The sequence below is a fragment of the Uranotaenia lowii genome, chromosome 2 (genome assembly GCF_029784155.1).
Source record: "Uranotaenia lowii strain MFRU-FL chromosome 2, ASM2978415v1, whole genome shotgun sequence".
Classification (NCBI taxonomy): domain Eukaryota; kingdom Metazoa; phylum Arthropoda; class Insecta; order Diptera; family Culicidae; genus Uranotaenia; species Uranotaenia lowii.
Window position 1 is genome coordinate 18,788,205 of NC_073692.1, and position 15,652 is coordinate 18,803,856.

At 38.6% G+C, this 15,652-nt stretch overlaps 1 protein-coding gene across 1 annotated transcript in view; it reads left to right on the plus strand.

Annotated features, from left to right (window-relative positions):
- Nucleotides 1-15,652, plus strand: part of LOC129749450 (nipped-B protein) — a 37,276-nt gene that overhangs the window by 14,116 nt on the left and 7,508 nt on the right. The window contains 3 exon segments of the mRNA XM_055744425.1: nt 13,639-13,853; nt 13,915-14,274; nt 14,835-15,595. Of these exon segments, the coding sequence (XP_055600400.1) occupies nt 13,787-13,853; nt 13,915-14,274; nt 14,835-15,595 (1,188 nt within the window). The 5' untranslated portion in view covers nt 13,639-13,786.

The following is a 15,652-nucleotide window of genomic DNA, read 5'->3' on the forward strand; positions in this document are numbered from 1 at the left end:
CTGACCAATCCTGGTTACATATCCCGAGAGTCCTCCTCTCGGCCGTCAGAAATGAACTCACGCTGCTAACCGTAGCATGGCTCGTGACGACAGCGACAGTACCCTCTCGAAACCCGACATTCTGGCCTCGAACTCCATTGATTTAGCTTGTAGATATCAAATGCGGCTTGATTCTATGTCTGCTGGACGAAACTGAAAGGAAAATTCTGTACAAACACGTGAAAAGGATCTATCTCCATATTTTGCGAATCGAGAAAAACGCGTTTGAAAAAAAATACAACCTATTTTAAATCGCTAATTAAAAATTACTTGAAATTTAAAACTTTTATGAAAGATAAACTGTTTTTAGAAGCATCCTCTATATGTTACAATAGAGGAATATAAATTTTCATGAAAAAACAACGCACTATCGTAGATAGAACCTAACTCACGTAATATTTTATCTCCCTTGTTTATACACCCTTTGCTATTTTCTCATTTCTAGCTTTAGTTTAAGCTCGCGTTCATTTGCAACTATGTTTTTATGTTGAATAAAGTGTCAAAAATTTACCAACACACTAAAGGGATCTATATCCTATGATGGCGTATCGATAAAAACGCGTTTGAAAAAAATACAACCTATTTCAAATCGCTAATTAAACATCATTTGAAATTTTTGATTTTTATGAAAGGCAAACGATTTTTAGAAGCATCCTCTATATGTTAGAATAGAGGAATATCAATTTTCATGAAAAAATAACGCGCTATCGTAGATAGAACCTACTTCACGTAACATTTTGTCTAACCTGTTTAAACACCCTTTGCTATTTTCTTATTTTTAGCTTTAGTTACAAGCTCGCATTCATTTGAAACAATGTTTTTATGTTGAATAAAGAGTTAAATTGATTATTTCGAGTTTGTTTGCGGAGTAGCAGCGAAAAATGGTTCCGGAGTAAAGGGTGTATATCCAAGTTCTGGCAGTTCTGGCTTTAGAATGTTTATAGATCCTTTACTCAAATGGAGTTTTTAATGTAACGGAATATTATTTTCTCAAAAGGGTTTTACCGTTAAGTAGTGCAAATGTTGGCCTATCTCGAGGTATTGAAAATGGTTTTTGTTTACTTTTGGAGATAGATCCTTTTCACGTGTTGGTACAGAATTGACTTTTTTTTTTTTATTGAAAGGTATTGGGCCTGAATTAACCTCTCGCCTTCCTTGCCTTCACAGAGTTGGTGAACTACGCTTTTATTCCACTTGCAGTTCATTTCTGGGTTCACTAGATCTAGGTGGATTTTATGATAATGGTTAAATTGTTGATTTGTAGCTATTTCAAGATCTACCTGTGGGACTAATCTGGGTTCATCACAACCTTGCGCAAAAAATGTTATGTTCCTGTTCAGAAGCTATCTCACAGCAACCCATTAACAGATTGTCACCAAATGTTGCCCATGTAAACATTACATTATTTATAAGTTCCCTTAAATTCTTTCCACGCAATCAAAAGTTATCCCTTAAAAAAATTGGTACAACCCTTAATTGCATTGGCGTTCAGTCTGTGCAGTCTGTAAGAACATCTTGCATGTCTCAACCTTTTCACTGCTCTGGGGTAAAGTATAAGCAAAACAGTGACTAATGTTCAAACAAAACTAGCAACCTGATAGACTGTTGGCATCCCTGCAAGGTGCAGTTAATGGGTAACGAAGAGAAGAGTTTGATCAACCGCAGAGCAGAATAACGGAGCTCTTCAAAGCGGACCACGAAAGCAGAAAATCAACCGTTCAATCATCCAGCCAGCCGCCGTACGAAGCCAACAGCACGTACATTCATACAAACGTGATGTGAAAGAAGGAAGAAACGAAAAGCAAACGAGAATCAAGTGTGTTGGGTGTGTTGTTTTTGGTTGACGTGTGTGATCTCGATACTATAATTTTGCTGGAAGCAATTTTTGTAATCGGTGCTTTACGGACGGACGGTCTGTGTAGAGTGTTATACCGAGAATCTACTTGGGTTCGTGTAAATTGTTTAGAATTCATCGGCGAAAACAGAAAGGCGAAAAGTTCGGGAGTATATAGCTCCGATACCGTTAACCAGAACTGTTACGGTGTAAAAAATAATTAAAGGGAAATCATTGTTGGCTCAATGAAAAGGAATAATAAAATCCATTGAGCTACCACTAGTTAGTTTGATTAATTACTATACTGTGATGGTGCGTGCATATTGGTGTTCGTAATTAAAGTGATGGTTTTCGTGGTAATAAGAGCAGAGCCGCTTGAAAATTTGGATCATCAAACAACAGTGACAGTTTTTTTTTGTCGCTACACACAAGTCATCAGGTAAAAGCATCAACGCGGCGCTCATAATAACGATGATGGTGATGATGACGATGATGATAGCTTTCTTATTATGGGTGGTGTTCGTTTGGTCTACTCGGTCTACTGTAGAATCTGTAGAATTTGCCTTCACTACATTCCCTTGTTAAACAAAACAGCATCACTAATACTTATGCAGGTAAAATCGTAAACAAACACAACCAACCAATATTTTCATTTTCGTTGTGTAGGTGTAGGATCTGTTGTTGAGTTGTTCGATTGGTTTATGAAATATTATACCTTCAATTTTGAAAACTTCAAAATGACTACAACATTTAGAACTTTATGAAGGATAAATCACCGTGATTTGTATTTGTAGATTTAATTTATCGGCCTAGCGGTGAAAAGTGATGTCCTTTTTAGTAGGGACATTTAAAGATTATGAATTTTTTATATATATAGGTGGATAGAAGGTTAGATGAAAATGAAAGATGTTGAAAATGAGCGGGTAGAATTTATTTAGAAGCATATCATCACATATCAAATTTTTAGCGCTGATGTGATCTAGTGGATAGGCTGGCGCGAGTCTGGTAACCCAGGCGTACTGGGGGTTCGATTCCCGGTATCGGCAAGAAAAACTTTTGGGTTCGAATCCCATAAGTTACCGACAGGTGAGATGCTTGGGGAGTAAGCAGGGTTGGCATCATTCAACGTCATTAGTCAAATGACTGTGACTGTTGAGCCTCTTGGTCCGTCAAACTCATGTGACTGTTCCTTAACGACCAGTCACTTCGTTTGCCAGTCATTCATTCCCCAGTCATTTGAAGCTAAAATAATAACCTAGTCAAGCAATCGCATTCAAACGACCGATGTCGAAAAAGAAACGCATTTATTATTATTGTTGCTCCTGCCAGCAAGCCCGTTTTCGTTTTTTTATTGCTATTGTTGCTCTCTGCCAGCAAGTCGTTCAATTAGTTGTACCTGCCGTCAGCAGACGATCGAAGTGTGAAGAGATTTGCCAGTCACTCTCAGGCTGATGTCATGCTGAAGCAACTAGCAACGCAACGCAACGCAACGCAACGCAACGTTCCAATAAGATTGCGTTGCAACGCATTGGTATGTCATGCTGGCGCGACCTGTGACTTTGAAATTCCCTACAAATCATCACTTCTATACATCTGATAATGCTTTGAATCGTCTCCTTTCTTTCGGGAGCCATCAAAAACTCATCAAATCACGACCCGGATTGCAAGAATGCCAAAATTGTAACCGACAAAATTCCTTGTTTTTTTTGCCGGAACTAAGAATTCATGAAAATTTTCTCGCCGATTAAGATATTTTCTAGTTTATTATCACAAGTTCGGACAGATCTTCGTACTATTGTGCTTAAAACCCGGAATCACTGCTTCAAATCGAGAAAAAACAATATTCCTATTGGATTTCCTACTAGTCGCGCTACAAAACACGTTGGCATCAGATTGGTCGCGCTATACAAAGCGACCAGTATGACAGGTCTGCGCGATTTCCATGGAGATCAAATGAGAGCTGGTTAGTCGTGTGAACGTTGCGTTGTAGGTCGCGTTGCTAGTTGCTTCAGCATGACATCAGCCTCAGGAGAAATTTGACCATGTGTAGGAGCTTCGCCAGTCGCATGACGAAGAAATGTTGATTGTTGTCGTGCTTTATCCGCCATGCGAGTAGTGAGGCTCCGTCAATTGAGTACGGTGCCGGCCGTTTGATGATCTAGTCGGGTCAAGCGTGACGGGCGAAATTTACCAACCCTGGGAGTAAGTAGAGGCCAGTCTCGAACCCTTCCTTCCTTCAACTGGTATCAGGAGGGGTTGGTTTGTTATCTTGAACTGAATTCTGTCCATATCCAGCCGGAATGGATAAAATGAAGTGCATGATGGTCTAACCAACGTCTCATAATCGCTTTCTATTCTACGCTGCCTACTCTAAACTTTAAAATTTCCTTCTCCAAACTATCTCTTATTTTCATTTCCAGCGTCAGCTCCCCGAGCTATTTAAACGCCACAAAAAATATCACATATCAAATTTTTGTTACTCACAGGCCTACTACTATGAAGCGGTAGATACAGTTAGAGTTGCATCTACCACCACACATTAGTAGGCCAAGCGTGGTCCGCCTCACAATGAAAAACTTGCAGTGCGGACGAACAAAAAGATGATATGTGATTGCTCAGATATACTCCCTTTAACTCAGAAACGCATCGGGCATATAGTCTTATCCACTGGCCGTTTCAACCCGAACTGCGATGCAGTTCAAGTAGAGAGAAGAAGAAGAAGAAGAAGGAACGCATCTATCGATGTATAGTCTTCTCATCTTCTCACTATACGCGGACCACGAAATGAAGAATCGATTTACCGATATTCGTTTATTTTTTACCGAAAAAATTACCGAACAGTTGATCGATGCTCGAAATCTACGGATTTTTAGCATTTCCTGCGGTTTTTTCACGGATTATCGAAAAAAATTCAAGAGATTCTTCGGATAACTGAAAATTCTACCTGACGATCAAAAAAAAAAGGTCATCAAGTTTAATTTTGCCGAAATCAGTACATTTTTCGATTTTCCTTAAATCTACAGACTTGAGCGATTTTCAATCTGGCAACGCTGGAACTCGGTAATTTTCGTTTACTGTGTAGTACACAAGATATTGATCATGCCATTCATAATTGTATCTCTATTTTATTTTTTCATTTTCCAAAAAATTTGGTACAATTACTATTTGTGTTTAGCGAAATTCTATTAATTGCTGCATTGAGAGATAGCTTCTTATCTAGCTGTTTTGTTCTGAATTCGGGAAATATGTTTAATTAGTCAATCTATGTTAATCTCGAGGAAAAACGATCATAAATTCAAAGTTCTTGAATCGAGTAAGGTTAGGTAACAGGTAAGGATAACTAAACTACGGTAAGATAGTGAACCCTTCTGACAATGATATCGAGACGTTAGCATACGATAACTTTTGCTACATACTGTTACTGCTCGGTTGAATTGGAGGTTAGGTTAACTCAAAGCTTAAGTAGCCCAATTGTCCCAATCCGTCGAACACTATCTTAACGCTTCCCTCAACTGGTGCTTCAGAACCCTCGGGCTCTGATGCCGCTATCCTACTCTAAGCTATTCTACTCTCATGTTAATTTTCCTCTTCTGTCCCCCGATCTGTTTTTCCTTTCCGGGTCAGCCAGGTAGCTCATACACCCATACAAAAAAAAAACTTGAATTAATTTGTCTTAAACCTTTTCTAATTTCTGATAATTTACTTGAATCATTCTAATGTTGAAGTTCTAATGTCATCAGACTCTTCTGACAGATATTATTATTGACATATTATTTTATTTTACATAGTATTCCGTCTCACGACCAGCGGTGTCATATATACAGATTTTTCTGTATTATACAGATTCTTCAACGTCAATACAGATAAGATACAGATACAGATTTTTATACAGATTTTCGAACAATGATACAGATTTATACAGATTTTTCAAAAATAAAAAATATCAAATTCAATTGTCGATGCAACCGGTTTCCATGGGCTAACTGAGTTAAATCTTTTTGAACTTTTATCTTTTCAATTGCAAGATACCGCAAATGCTTGCAACAGCGCAAATAATTTATTCAGACCATTTACTTCTACAAGTAAGTTTTTGTGACGATTATAGCCATATACTTATCATTCATTCTAGCTTAGTAGGAGCTTCAATAGTTTCTTTTTCTCAACAGCATAACTTACCTAATTGTTTTAACGGCGAATGATGGCCCCCTAACAGAGTATACAGATTTTGATAATAAAATCAGCATAAAATTTCTTCTCCTTAAGATTGATATCTATAAAGTAGGGTGGTATTTAAGATTATCACTTTTAAAGAGTTTTAGAAAGAAAAGAGTTTCAGAATCATATAGAAAACTCTCATTTCAGATTCAATTAGGCTTGCTACTTCAGTTTTTTAATTCAAAACTCTTTCACAGAATAAAGTAGAAGAACACTTTAGAATTTAAAAAAAATCATTTTCTATAAGATATGTAGTTAATCTTTTTAAGCCAGCCCACTTATTGAAACGAGTTTCATGTCATATATACAGGAAAAAATTCTCGAAATTTAATTTCGATATTTCATTATGATAACAAAAAGGATTTGAAGTGATTTGAAATTAACTCATTAATAAAATTTTATCAATAGATTTTGAAATTAAACGTTTTACATCTCGACAATCACTGAAGTTAATATTACATTTCATATTTTTAACTTAATGTGTCGAGTTTTATTTTGCAGAATATTGTAAAATAGTTATAAGTATTTATAGTTTTTGAGTTAGTTTTCTAAGTGTAACATCAGGCGTGATGTTTATAAGACTAAATTTTTCGTAGTTAGTCCTAAATGTGGCACAGATTTAAAAATTAGATTTAAAAATTTTGTCGAAAACACATGGCAGAAAATTTCAAGCAATATAAGCTCTCATTTTAGAGATAAATACTAAAAATAGGTTAAAAAAAGCATTCAATAAATTAATGCGCCGGCAAACTACATGACAAAGATATAAAAAAAATAGTTTCGATTCAGTTATCGACTTTCCCGAGGACCGCGAGTTATCTTGATTTCGGGGGATTTTCCGTTTTGACAATTTTATTCCATTTCAACAAAAATGGAAATTTTTACCTAAATTTAATGAACAAAATACAATCTTTCATTTTCTTGAGGCATGAGTCAAAACGTTTTGTAGACTTCGGCAAGGTTGGGAAATAAGTTAAAATATGATTTGCAAAGACTTTTTGATTGATGTCAGAAATAGATAATATTTAATTTTTTAAAGCGTTGTGTTTCTGAAACTAAAATATCTAAGCAAGATATATGAACGATTGAATAAATGAAAGATAACAGAAAGGTTTAAAATCTGTTGTACGTATTCATGTAGATTTATTATTGGGTATAAAAAGAAAATATTAAAATTTCTATTTAAAATCTGATTGATTTGAAATTAGGAACCCAAAATCTTCCAAAATCTATTACAGTCCCCCCACTATCATTAGTCACTTACGTATTATTTCACCACAAAATGTTCGTTCATTCGGGTGTTAGTGGACCAAACATCAAGCTTTGCATGAATTTCAGTCATTAAATATTCCTTCTTTAATTTCAAAAATGATTTTGTTTCCAATTTTGTTGATAAATAAAATAATTTACCGAAACAATCAACGTTTTTAAAAACCACAATTATGGGTCAAAATTGAAGCTTGTAACAATTATTAGTCATATTGCCCACAATTATTAGTCACATAGAAGTCCATGGCAACACCCGAATATCAACATGAAAATCAACAAGTTTCTGGCAAACATTCAGGGGCATTCTTCGCTAGTATACGTTCAAGGGGCAATTGGGTTGAGCTAGCAACCAAGAAATGTTTTATTTTGCTTGCGAAAAAGTGACCCATGATTGTGTGGAACTTGGTGGATTCTGTAACAATTATGGGTCACATTTATTTTGCTAAATATTATTGAATTTTCGCATTTCATTCGCTCAGTTTTATTTGGAAAATGTAAACTCTTCTTTTGTGCTTATATGGGACCAATTCATTTGGTTAGAATCTATGAAATACCCGCATAAGGGGCTTAACGGTTTAAGATGTCAACCTTATAACATTGAAATTTTATGCGATAGTTCCACAGCTTATAGTTCACCTTTGATAAAAAGTATTCAAACAACAATTTTACTGTTATCTAACGCACAAATAATATTTTTAATGCATTTTGATGATATTGTCGATTAACTAAAAATAGTAAAATGATATAATTTCTTTTGGTTTAGTAGATATCAGCAGTTCTAATGATCGGTGACTAATAATTGTGTGTGACCCATGATTGTGGGGGGACTGTAATTATTAAAACATAGGAACCAAAACTGACTTTCCCTTGTGTAATGTAAATTCGAAAATCAAGTTTCGTTTTTATTACCGATAACATATTTATATCCAGGTTTGACTTTGGTTAATCACTAATTGTGTGGTTAACTTTCATCCATAACTTGATTTCAATTTTTTTTACATTTTTGAATTTTAAGATTTTAGAAAAAAAGGTCAAGAAAATTTAGTAAACAGAAATAGTTTAAAAGTTTTATGTATTAAAATGAAAGGATGCTCAACAAAATGCTGCTCAAATATGAAAAACTTCAAGAATTTGGTCCAGGATTGTTAGGTTGCGGCCAACAAAATTTCATTTTTCCATCTGTAGCGAGTGAATTAACCTTTAGTAATAATTTTCATATCTAGCAAAAAAAAAACTTGTAACTAACATTTTCTCACTCTAGATTAAGCTCAATAAATGAAATAAATCAAAAAATAAATCAATTTTTGAATAATGAATACGTTAAAACCAACAAAACTGATTTTCAAATTGCACATTAAGCAATAAGCTAACATAGAAAACAATAATAGAAGTTTTTGGTGACTTAAGTTCAAATACAGATAAATACAGATTTTTTCATGAAGCCGATACAGATTTTTTTAAAAACCATCTGACAACCCTGCTCACGACATAACTTGACGAACATAAGGCTGGTGTCAAGCTGAGGCGACAAGCAACGCAACCTTCAACGCAACGTTTACCCGCCAAACCAGCTCTCATTTGATCTCCATGGAAAAAGCGCAGACCGGTCATGCTGAGCGCATTGGAAAGCGCGACAAAGCTGATGCCAGGGTGTTTTGTAGCGCGACAAGTAGGAAATCCAATGGGAATATTGTTTTTTCTCGTTTTAAAACAGTGATCTAGAACCTGTTTTTGACATGTTCGAAAATCGTCTTATTTCGAGAGAATCGTTTAAAAAAAGTCGTTTAAAATAAAACCGTGTAAATTAAGATCGTTTAAAAAAAGAATCCCGTGTAGTTTGATTCTATGAACTTTAAGTTAAGTACCCTTTTTCCTCCTTGCGATGGTTCAAAATGGAGTTCGAACTGCAAACTCAAAATTGATCCTTTTTTTCCTTCGGCGAGGGAGCAAAGCTGAGTTCGACCTGATGAACTAAAAATTGAACTCTCTTCGTTGGACTGAAAACACTTAGCGAGTTCAGTTCGAACCGGAACAGCAACCAACGAACACGTCGCAAAATTTGGTCGTTCTGGAACAATTACTGGAAGTCTATGAAGGAACTTCATAATGGAATGCATGTTCACCGTGTCAGCGTAAAATTCTGTCCGTCATTGTCACCATACGGTGAGCGGCTTGGAATGTCCGGAAACTTCCGGATGTTGTTTACTTTCCATAGGAAGTAACATCCGGAAGTTTTCTTTGATAGGGAGTGTCAAAACTTTCCACCGCTCTGTAATTGCAATGCATTGTACCGGAACAGCAACATCCGGGTACAACAAATTTAAATCACCCTTTAATTCCCTGAAAATAAGCTACCCTCCAAAAAAAGGATAAATTCGAGTTTGGCAGCCGAACTTAGTATTGAGTATGCCTATTAGAACTTAGTTTTGCTATTGCTCAGACAAACTCAAAGTTGAGGGAAGCCACTAAAGTGCTGTTTTGAACAAAAACTACTTAATTTTGAGTTAAAAAAAAGAGCGTGCATGTCGCGCCAGCATGACATCCCAATGCGTTGCAACGCTTTCTTATTGGAACGTGTGAACGTGTTGCGTTGCTTGTAGCTTCAGCATGACATCAGCCTAATTCCTAAAATCATGGTTGTCCATTCCTCCCCGAGCGGCTTGGAAAGTGCAACTCAGTGAACTTTTCGTTCTGAAACACTTGCCCTGCTCTGTTAAGACGCCAGGCGCACCACCCAATCTAGGAGCAGAGAAGGCTTCGCCAGGGTGAGAGCAAGAGAAAAAAAATCATCACATTAATACCGTATTCGTTTTCACCACCCGAAAGTGTTGCACCATCCACGCTGAAAACGAGCATGAATCGAGTTTTGCACTCACCTTTGTTGGTGTGCGTGAAATCGGTAGTGTCAACAGAAAACATCAAGCTGTCAAAATACAGCTGGTATCTGTTTTCGTTTGACTTCGAAAATTGAAATGAAATTGACTTTAGTTGATCTTTGTCTTTTAAATAATATGAAACTTTTAGCATGAATTTATATATTATGTTGAATTGTGAAGATTTCAGATTTATTTTGCTTGGTAGATTCGCCTCTGGCTCTGATGACAACTGCAATACCGGCTGATTCTGGGCGGTCTATGCTTGCTGCTGCTGCTAGACTGCAGTTACCCCAGCTTGAAAGTTCCGGTATTTTGAACGTTTATTCCTCGCAAATCTCATCTTCGTTCGAGTACCTATTTCCGTTTTCAGATTACAAAAAAATTCTTGGAAGTCAAAATGGCGAACTCGGATCGCGGAAGTCTGGGGAGAAAGTTTTGCTAACAGACCGAAACGAACGAAATTCAAGCTCCCAATGCGGGTGTAGTCTCGAACTACCGTTTTTGAAGGGCAACGGGTGGGAATCCGGGACTTGGCGCAACCGAGCATCGTCGCCCAAAGGCACAGCTCGAAGCTGGCTTGTAGCAGAGTAGCTTCGATGCAGCTGAACGCTGTGGAGACCAACTTATAGGACCCTCCCGAACAAGAAAACTTTTCGGTTTGGACGATTCTACCAAATCTTTGGGTTGGCCTTTTTGCACTCGGATTTGCTGCTCTTTTCCGGCATCGCCTGGAACCGATTGCAGCAAGCCTTCTGGGCACATTTCTTTTTGGGAGCGTTGTTTGCTTTGGAACGTGCCATCTAGGTGAAATTCTCCGCCTCTGTTGGAAACGGCACTGGTATTGAATCCGGAACAAGTTTCCGTTCTTCGGGATAATAAAGAGAAAAAAACAGCTCGAACGCAATTTTGCGGTATAGAAATAAACCAACCAGCTGATATTTGTTTACATCGGGAAGCACGTGCTGTCGAAATTCATGATAGTATTGGTGAGAGCGCAAGCAACACCGAATATTTTCAGAGTGTTCCACCGTCCACTTTATGGTGCACTACCAGTGGACTACTCTTCGTGAAAACGAGCATGAAAACAGCAAAAAGTGCACTACCGGTAGTGCCCCGGTGCACCACCACTTGAAAACGAATTCTCTATCAGAGTGTTCCACCGTCCACTTTATGGTGCACTACCAGTGGACTACTCTTCGTGAAAACGAGCATGAAAACAGCAAAAAGTGCACTACCGGTAGTGCCCCGGTGCACCACCACTTGAAAACGAATTCTCTATAAGTGTAGGGGAGCAGCGCTAAAGCAACTCAGTAGGTTTGGTTCGTTCCCAAAAAGAAAGGGAAGAAGAAGAAATATCGTTTCGTGCTGTTTGTTTGCCTACTGTGGTAGGAAGAGAAGGAAAAAATTGCACTTCAGTTGTGTGTTTCGGGATTTCTCCTTCTAACACAGTAGCGTTGCTATTGGGGCACCGGTTTTGCTCGGCACTCGGCTTCGGTTGTACTCGGAAACGAGTGTAGAGCATTTCGGAAGGAAGTGTGGTGCTCTACAAATCGTAGAAGATAACGGTGCGATTTACACAGCGCACTGTTTGATTTGAGAAGTGCGGACCAACCATGCCTAAAATTCACTCGGTTCATGGCAACCGTTCTCCATTTTCTCGGACACCCCACGTTCGCCAGATCATGCTCCACTTGGTCTAACCACCTCGCTCGTTGCGCCCCCGCTTGTCTTGTTCCTACTGGATTCGTAGCGAACACTTGTTTCGCAGGACAGTCGTCCGGCATTCTCGCAACATGTCCCGCCCAGCGTATCCGGCCAGCCTGCACCACCTTCTGGATACTGGATTCGCCGTAAAGTCGTGCGAGCTCGTGGTTCATCCTCCGCCTCCACACTCCGTTCTCCTGTACGCTGCCAAAGATGGTTCTTAACACTCGAACATTCCGAGTGTACCGCAGATTCTCCTCGAGCAATATCCATGTCTCGTGCCCGAAGAGGACAACCAGTCTAATGAGTGTCATGTACAGGTTACACTTCGTGCGAGGACTAAGTATTCTAGGACTTGTGGAGTCCATAGTATGGGCATGACTTTCGCTGATCATTCGCCGTCGGATCTCACGGCTGGAGTCATTGTCTGCGGTTATCAGTGAGCCGAGATAGACAAAGTCTTCGACTATCTCCTCGTCGCTGCCGATCGTGACCTTGTTATTCAAATCTAATGTTTTCAATTCGCCTTGGTACAGCTTCGTACCTGAAAATGATGACATTTTTAAAGGTGAGGGAAGTATTAGAGAAACATGAGATATCAAAGAAAGAAAGAACATAAGCCGTAAATATCATAATTCTCGAAAAAGATACAACGGCTCACTGGTAGGGACTTGAACCTGCAATTTCCGCTTCAGTACACGGCGCCTTAGCTAATTACACCACGGTGAACGTAGTCAAATAGGTGCCAGTATGCGTACATGTCGAATTCCGTCGGTCGACCGCTGGATCTTTTATCGGTACTCCATGTATATCTCGCATGTGTTCTTTTCCCACTATTGATCTCTCTGTTGTTTCTCTATCACCTTTCGGTAATCCTTGGCAATCTCGGTTTGGCCTAAAGTCAATTAGGGTTTTATAAACCTCTTTTTCGCGCGAGTTGGACCAACAGGGGTACCACAAGACGGACGACTTCAAGGGAAAAACCTCTTTTTCGAAGACCATTTACATTTCATCCTTTGTTATGAAGTCAGAGAGGCCCACTCCCGCCAGAAAAAAGTGTGCAGTAAAAATATGTGATAACCACACCCACACAAACGCGTGAGCATCGGGCACACATACACTGCCCTGTTCGTGCGATGTGCGCCGATTGGTGTGCGCGCCTGTGGGAGGAAATTTAAAAACAATGATGGCAATTGTTATGAGACTGCTGCTACTGCTTCTGGTTCGGCTGCATAAAAGTATGAAAACTTTTGACTTTGTTGCCGAATAGAGAAAGCGTGTATGCGATTGCAGTATTGGAGGCAGCCGAAGGGGGATTTTTTGTATAAATCTATCGTGTTACAAACAATGTCAAAAGCATCTTGTTGAAAGAGAGGCAATCGTTTTTATTTTTTTTAAATTTGGTGGTCAAAGCTCTTTCACTTCATCATAACTCCGGTTTAGTGGAATGAAACGATTGTGTGTTTACCAAGTGCTTAAGCTACTCAAAAACTTTTATATCTTTGTATCCAATGAATTTTTTTTTATATATTTTTAAGTTTAAATTTACCAAAATCCAAATTGTGGAGACAATACATCAAATTCAAGCCGGGCTAATACATCGCTTATGGGGTTGCATACACCTTTGGCTACACTAATTTCTGTAGCGTTGCCTGTGTGTTTTTACTTATGTGTGATTCTTGTATTTTCGTGTCATTTCAGCAGTATGGTCGTTTCACACCTTTCAGTGAAGAAAACAAAACTCGTAAATCGTCGATGGTGAAAAACTAATCATCGTTCCATCAACAAAAAATTTCATCAAATATCGACAATTACTTTCTTCTGATAGTGTTGTCTTAAATCTAACGCAATGGGAGATCGCGATGTACCAAGCGTCCCAATCACTACACTGGCTGGTCTGACCAGTTTATCGGATTGTAAGTGCTGTTACAAGTAATATTGGAAACATAAACACTAATCTTTTTTTTCCCGTTTTAGTACTAAGTGAGCTTCCTATTTCCGATTCTTTATCGACCATTTCAACGGCTCTCAATCGATCGCTGCTGTTCCATCCACGAGTGGCAGAAGAGGCCAACAACCTGCTCGCAACCAGAGATGACAGTCTCATTGGGCAGCTGGCTAATGCTATCGAGCAAACAAATTCAGATCACATCGAACTGAAGGATCAGTATGCCCACCATTCTCCCGGTAAGCAGCAACATCTGCAGGAAGGTCCTCTGCTGCTCCAAGCGATCCATTCCTGCCGACCGGATGTGTTTAACAGACCTCAGGTGTCGACGCATCATCAGCAATCTCAACAGCAGCAGATATTGAGCGCACAACAGCAACAAAAACTAAGTAAATTTAAATTGATTCAATTTTATTGGGTAATGCTTGGTCTGATAACACGTTTGCTGACTGACTGTATGTGCTTTTGCGATCACTAATTATAAAAAAAATACTACTAACTCCCTAAATGAAAAAACACCATTCACACTAATAACATGAATATTTCATAGATTTCAGATATCGGCCAACACGTCTAAAGTTTATTTAGGCTTCATCAATGTTCCATAGTTTTTCAAAACGATAGTAGAAAAAAAAATTTGGTTGCTAAACATTCCATTTGAAAATTTTCAATTTGATTAGTTAGAAGGTGGATTTCGATAATATTTAATCGAATCTAACATGCTTGTGCAACCATCAGCTTTTAGAGCTTTCCTTTTTTTCGTTTATTAGATTCGAAGAAACTTTCTCTGAAATATTAATCGAAACAACATTCATCGAAAACAATCCATTTTTGCGTTTTTGTTTCTAACACAATCCATTGGTGCGCTTGAACTCGCAAATTGTACTTTTCTGTAATGATGGAACATTCTCTTATTTGTTTTACCTTTTTTTGTTTTTCCCTTTTCTAGTATCCACATCACAAACACAACATTCAAATTTTTCAAGTGATCACTATACTTCCGTTCCGATACAACATCTTCACCAACAGCAGCAGCAACAGGCTATTTTCACTAATCAAATTCAGCTACCAGTCCAACAACAACAGCATAACCAGCAGCCGATTATTTTAAGCCAGTCTCCTATAATTATCCAGCATCCTAACACAGCCCAATCAGTAGTTGTTCATTCGCAGGCGTTACACAAAACGCCGCAACAACCGTTGGCAGTGCAGGTGACCCATTTGGGACAACCCGCTTCCAGTGCCACTGTAGTTTCCTATCAGCATCCAAAGCAGCATCAGCAGCAGCAGCAAGCTCAGCCACAAAAAGTTATCGTCCGACAGCAAATCATTAATCTACCCAATATTGCTTACTCCAACTCCTCAGAAAACAGTCAACAGCCGCAACAACAACAAATCTTCCAACAACAGCAGCAACAATTCCTTCAACAGCAACAACAGCAGACACCAAACGTTATCGTATCTCATCCATCGGTCATCCAAAACCAACAACAGCAGCATCAGTTTCACAATCAGCTTCCGCAACAACAACAACTACAACAACAACCATTGTTGCATCAACCGCATCGTTCCGTAATTCAACAGTCATCGGTTCCCCAGCAACAACAGTCCGCTTTAGCAGCTGCTAGCACTTCCTCGAACGTGCTTCCACAACACAATTTGCTGAACCATGTGGTGGTTACCCAACAACAACAGCAGCAGCAGCAGCAGGTATGTTTGACTGGTTCTACAAATGTAATGACTCTTCCATTCTAATATTAATCACCT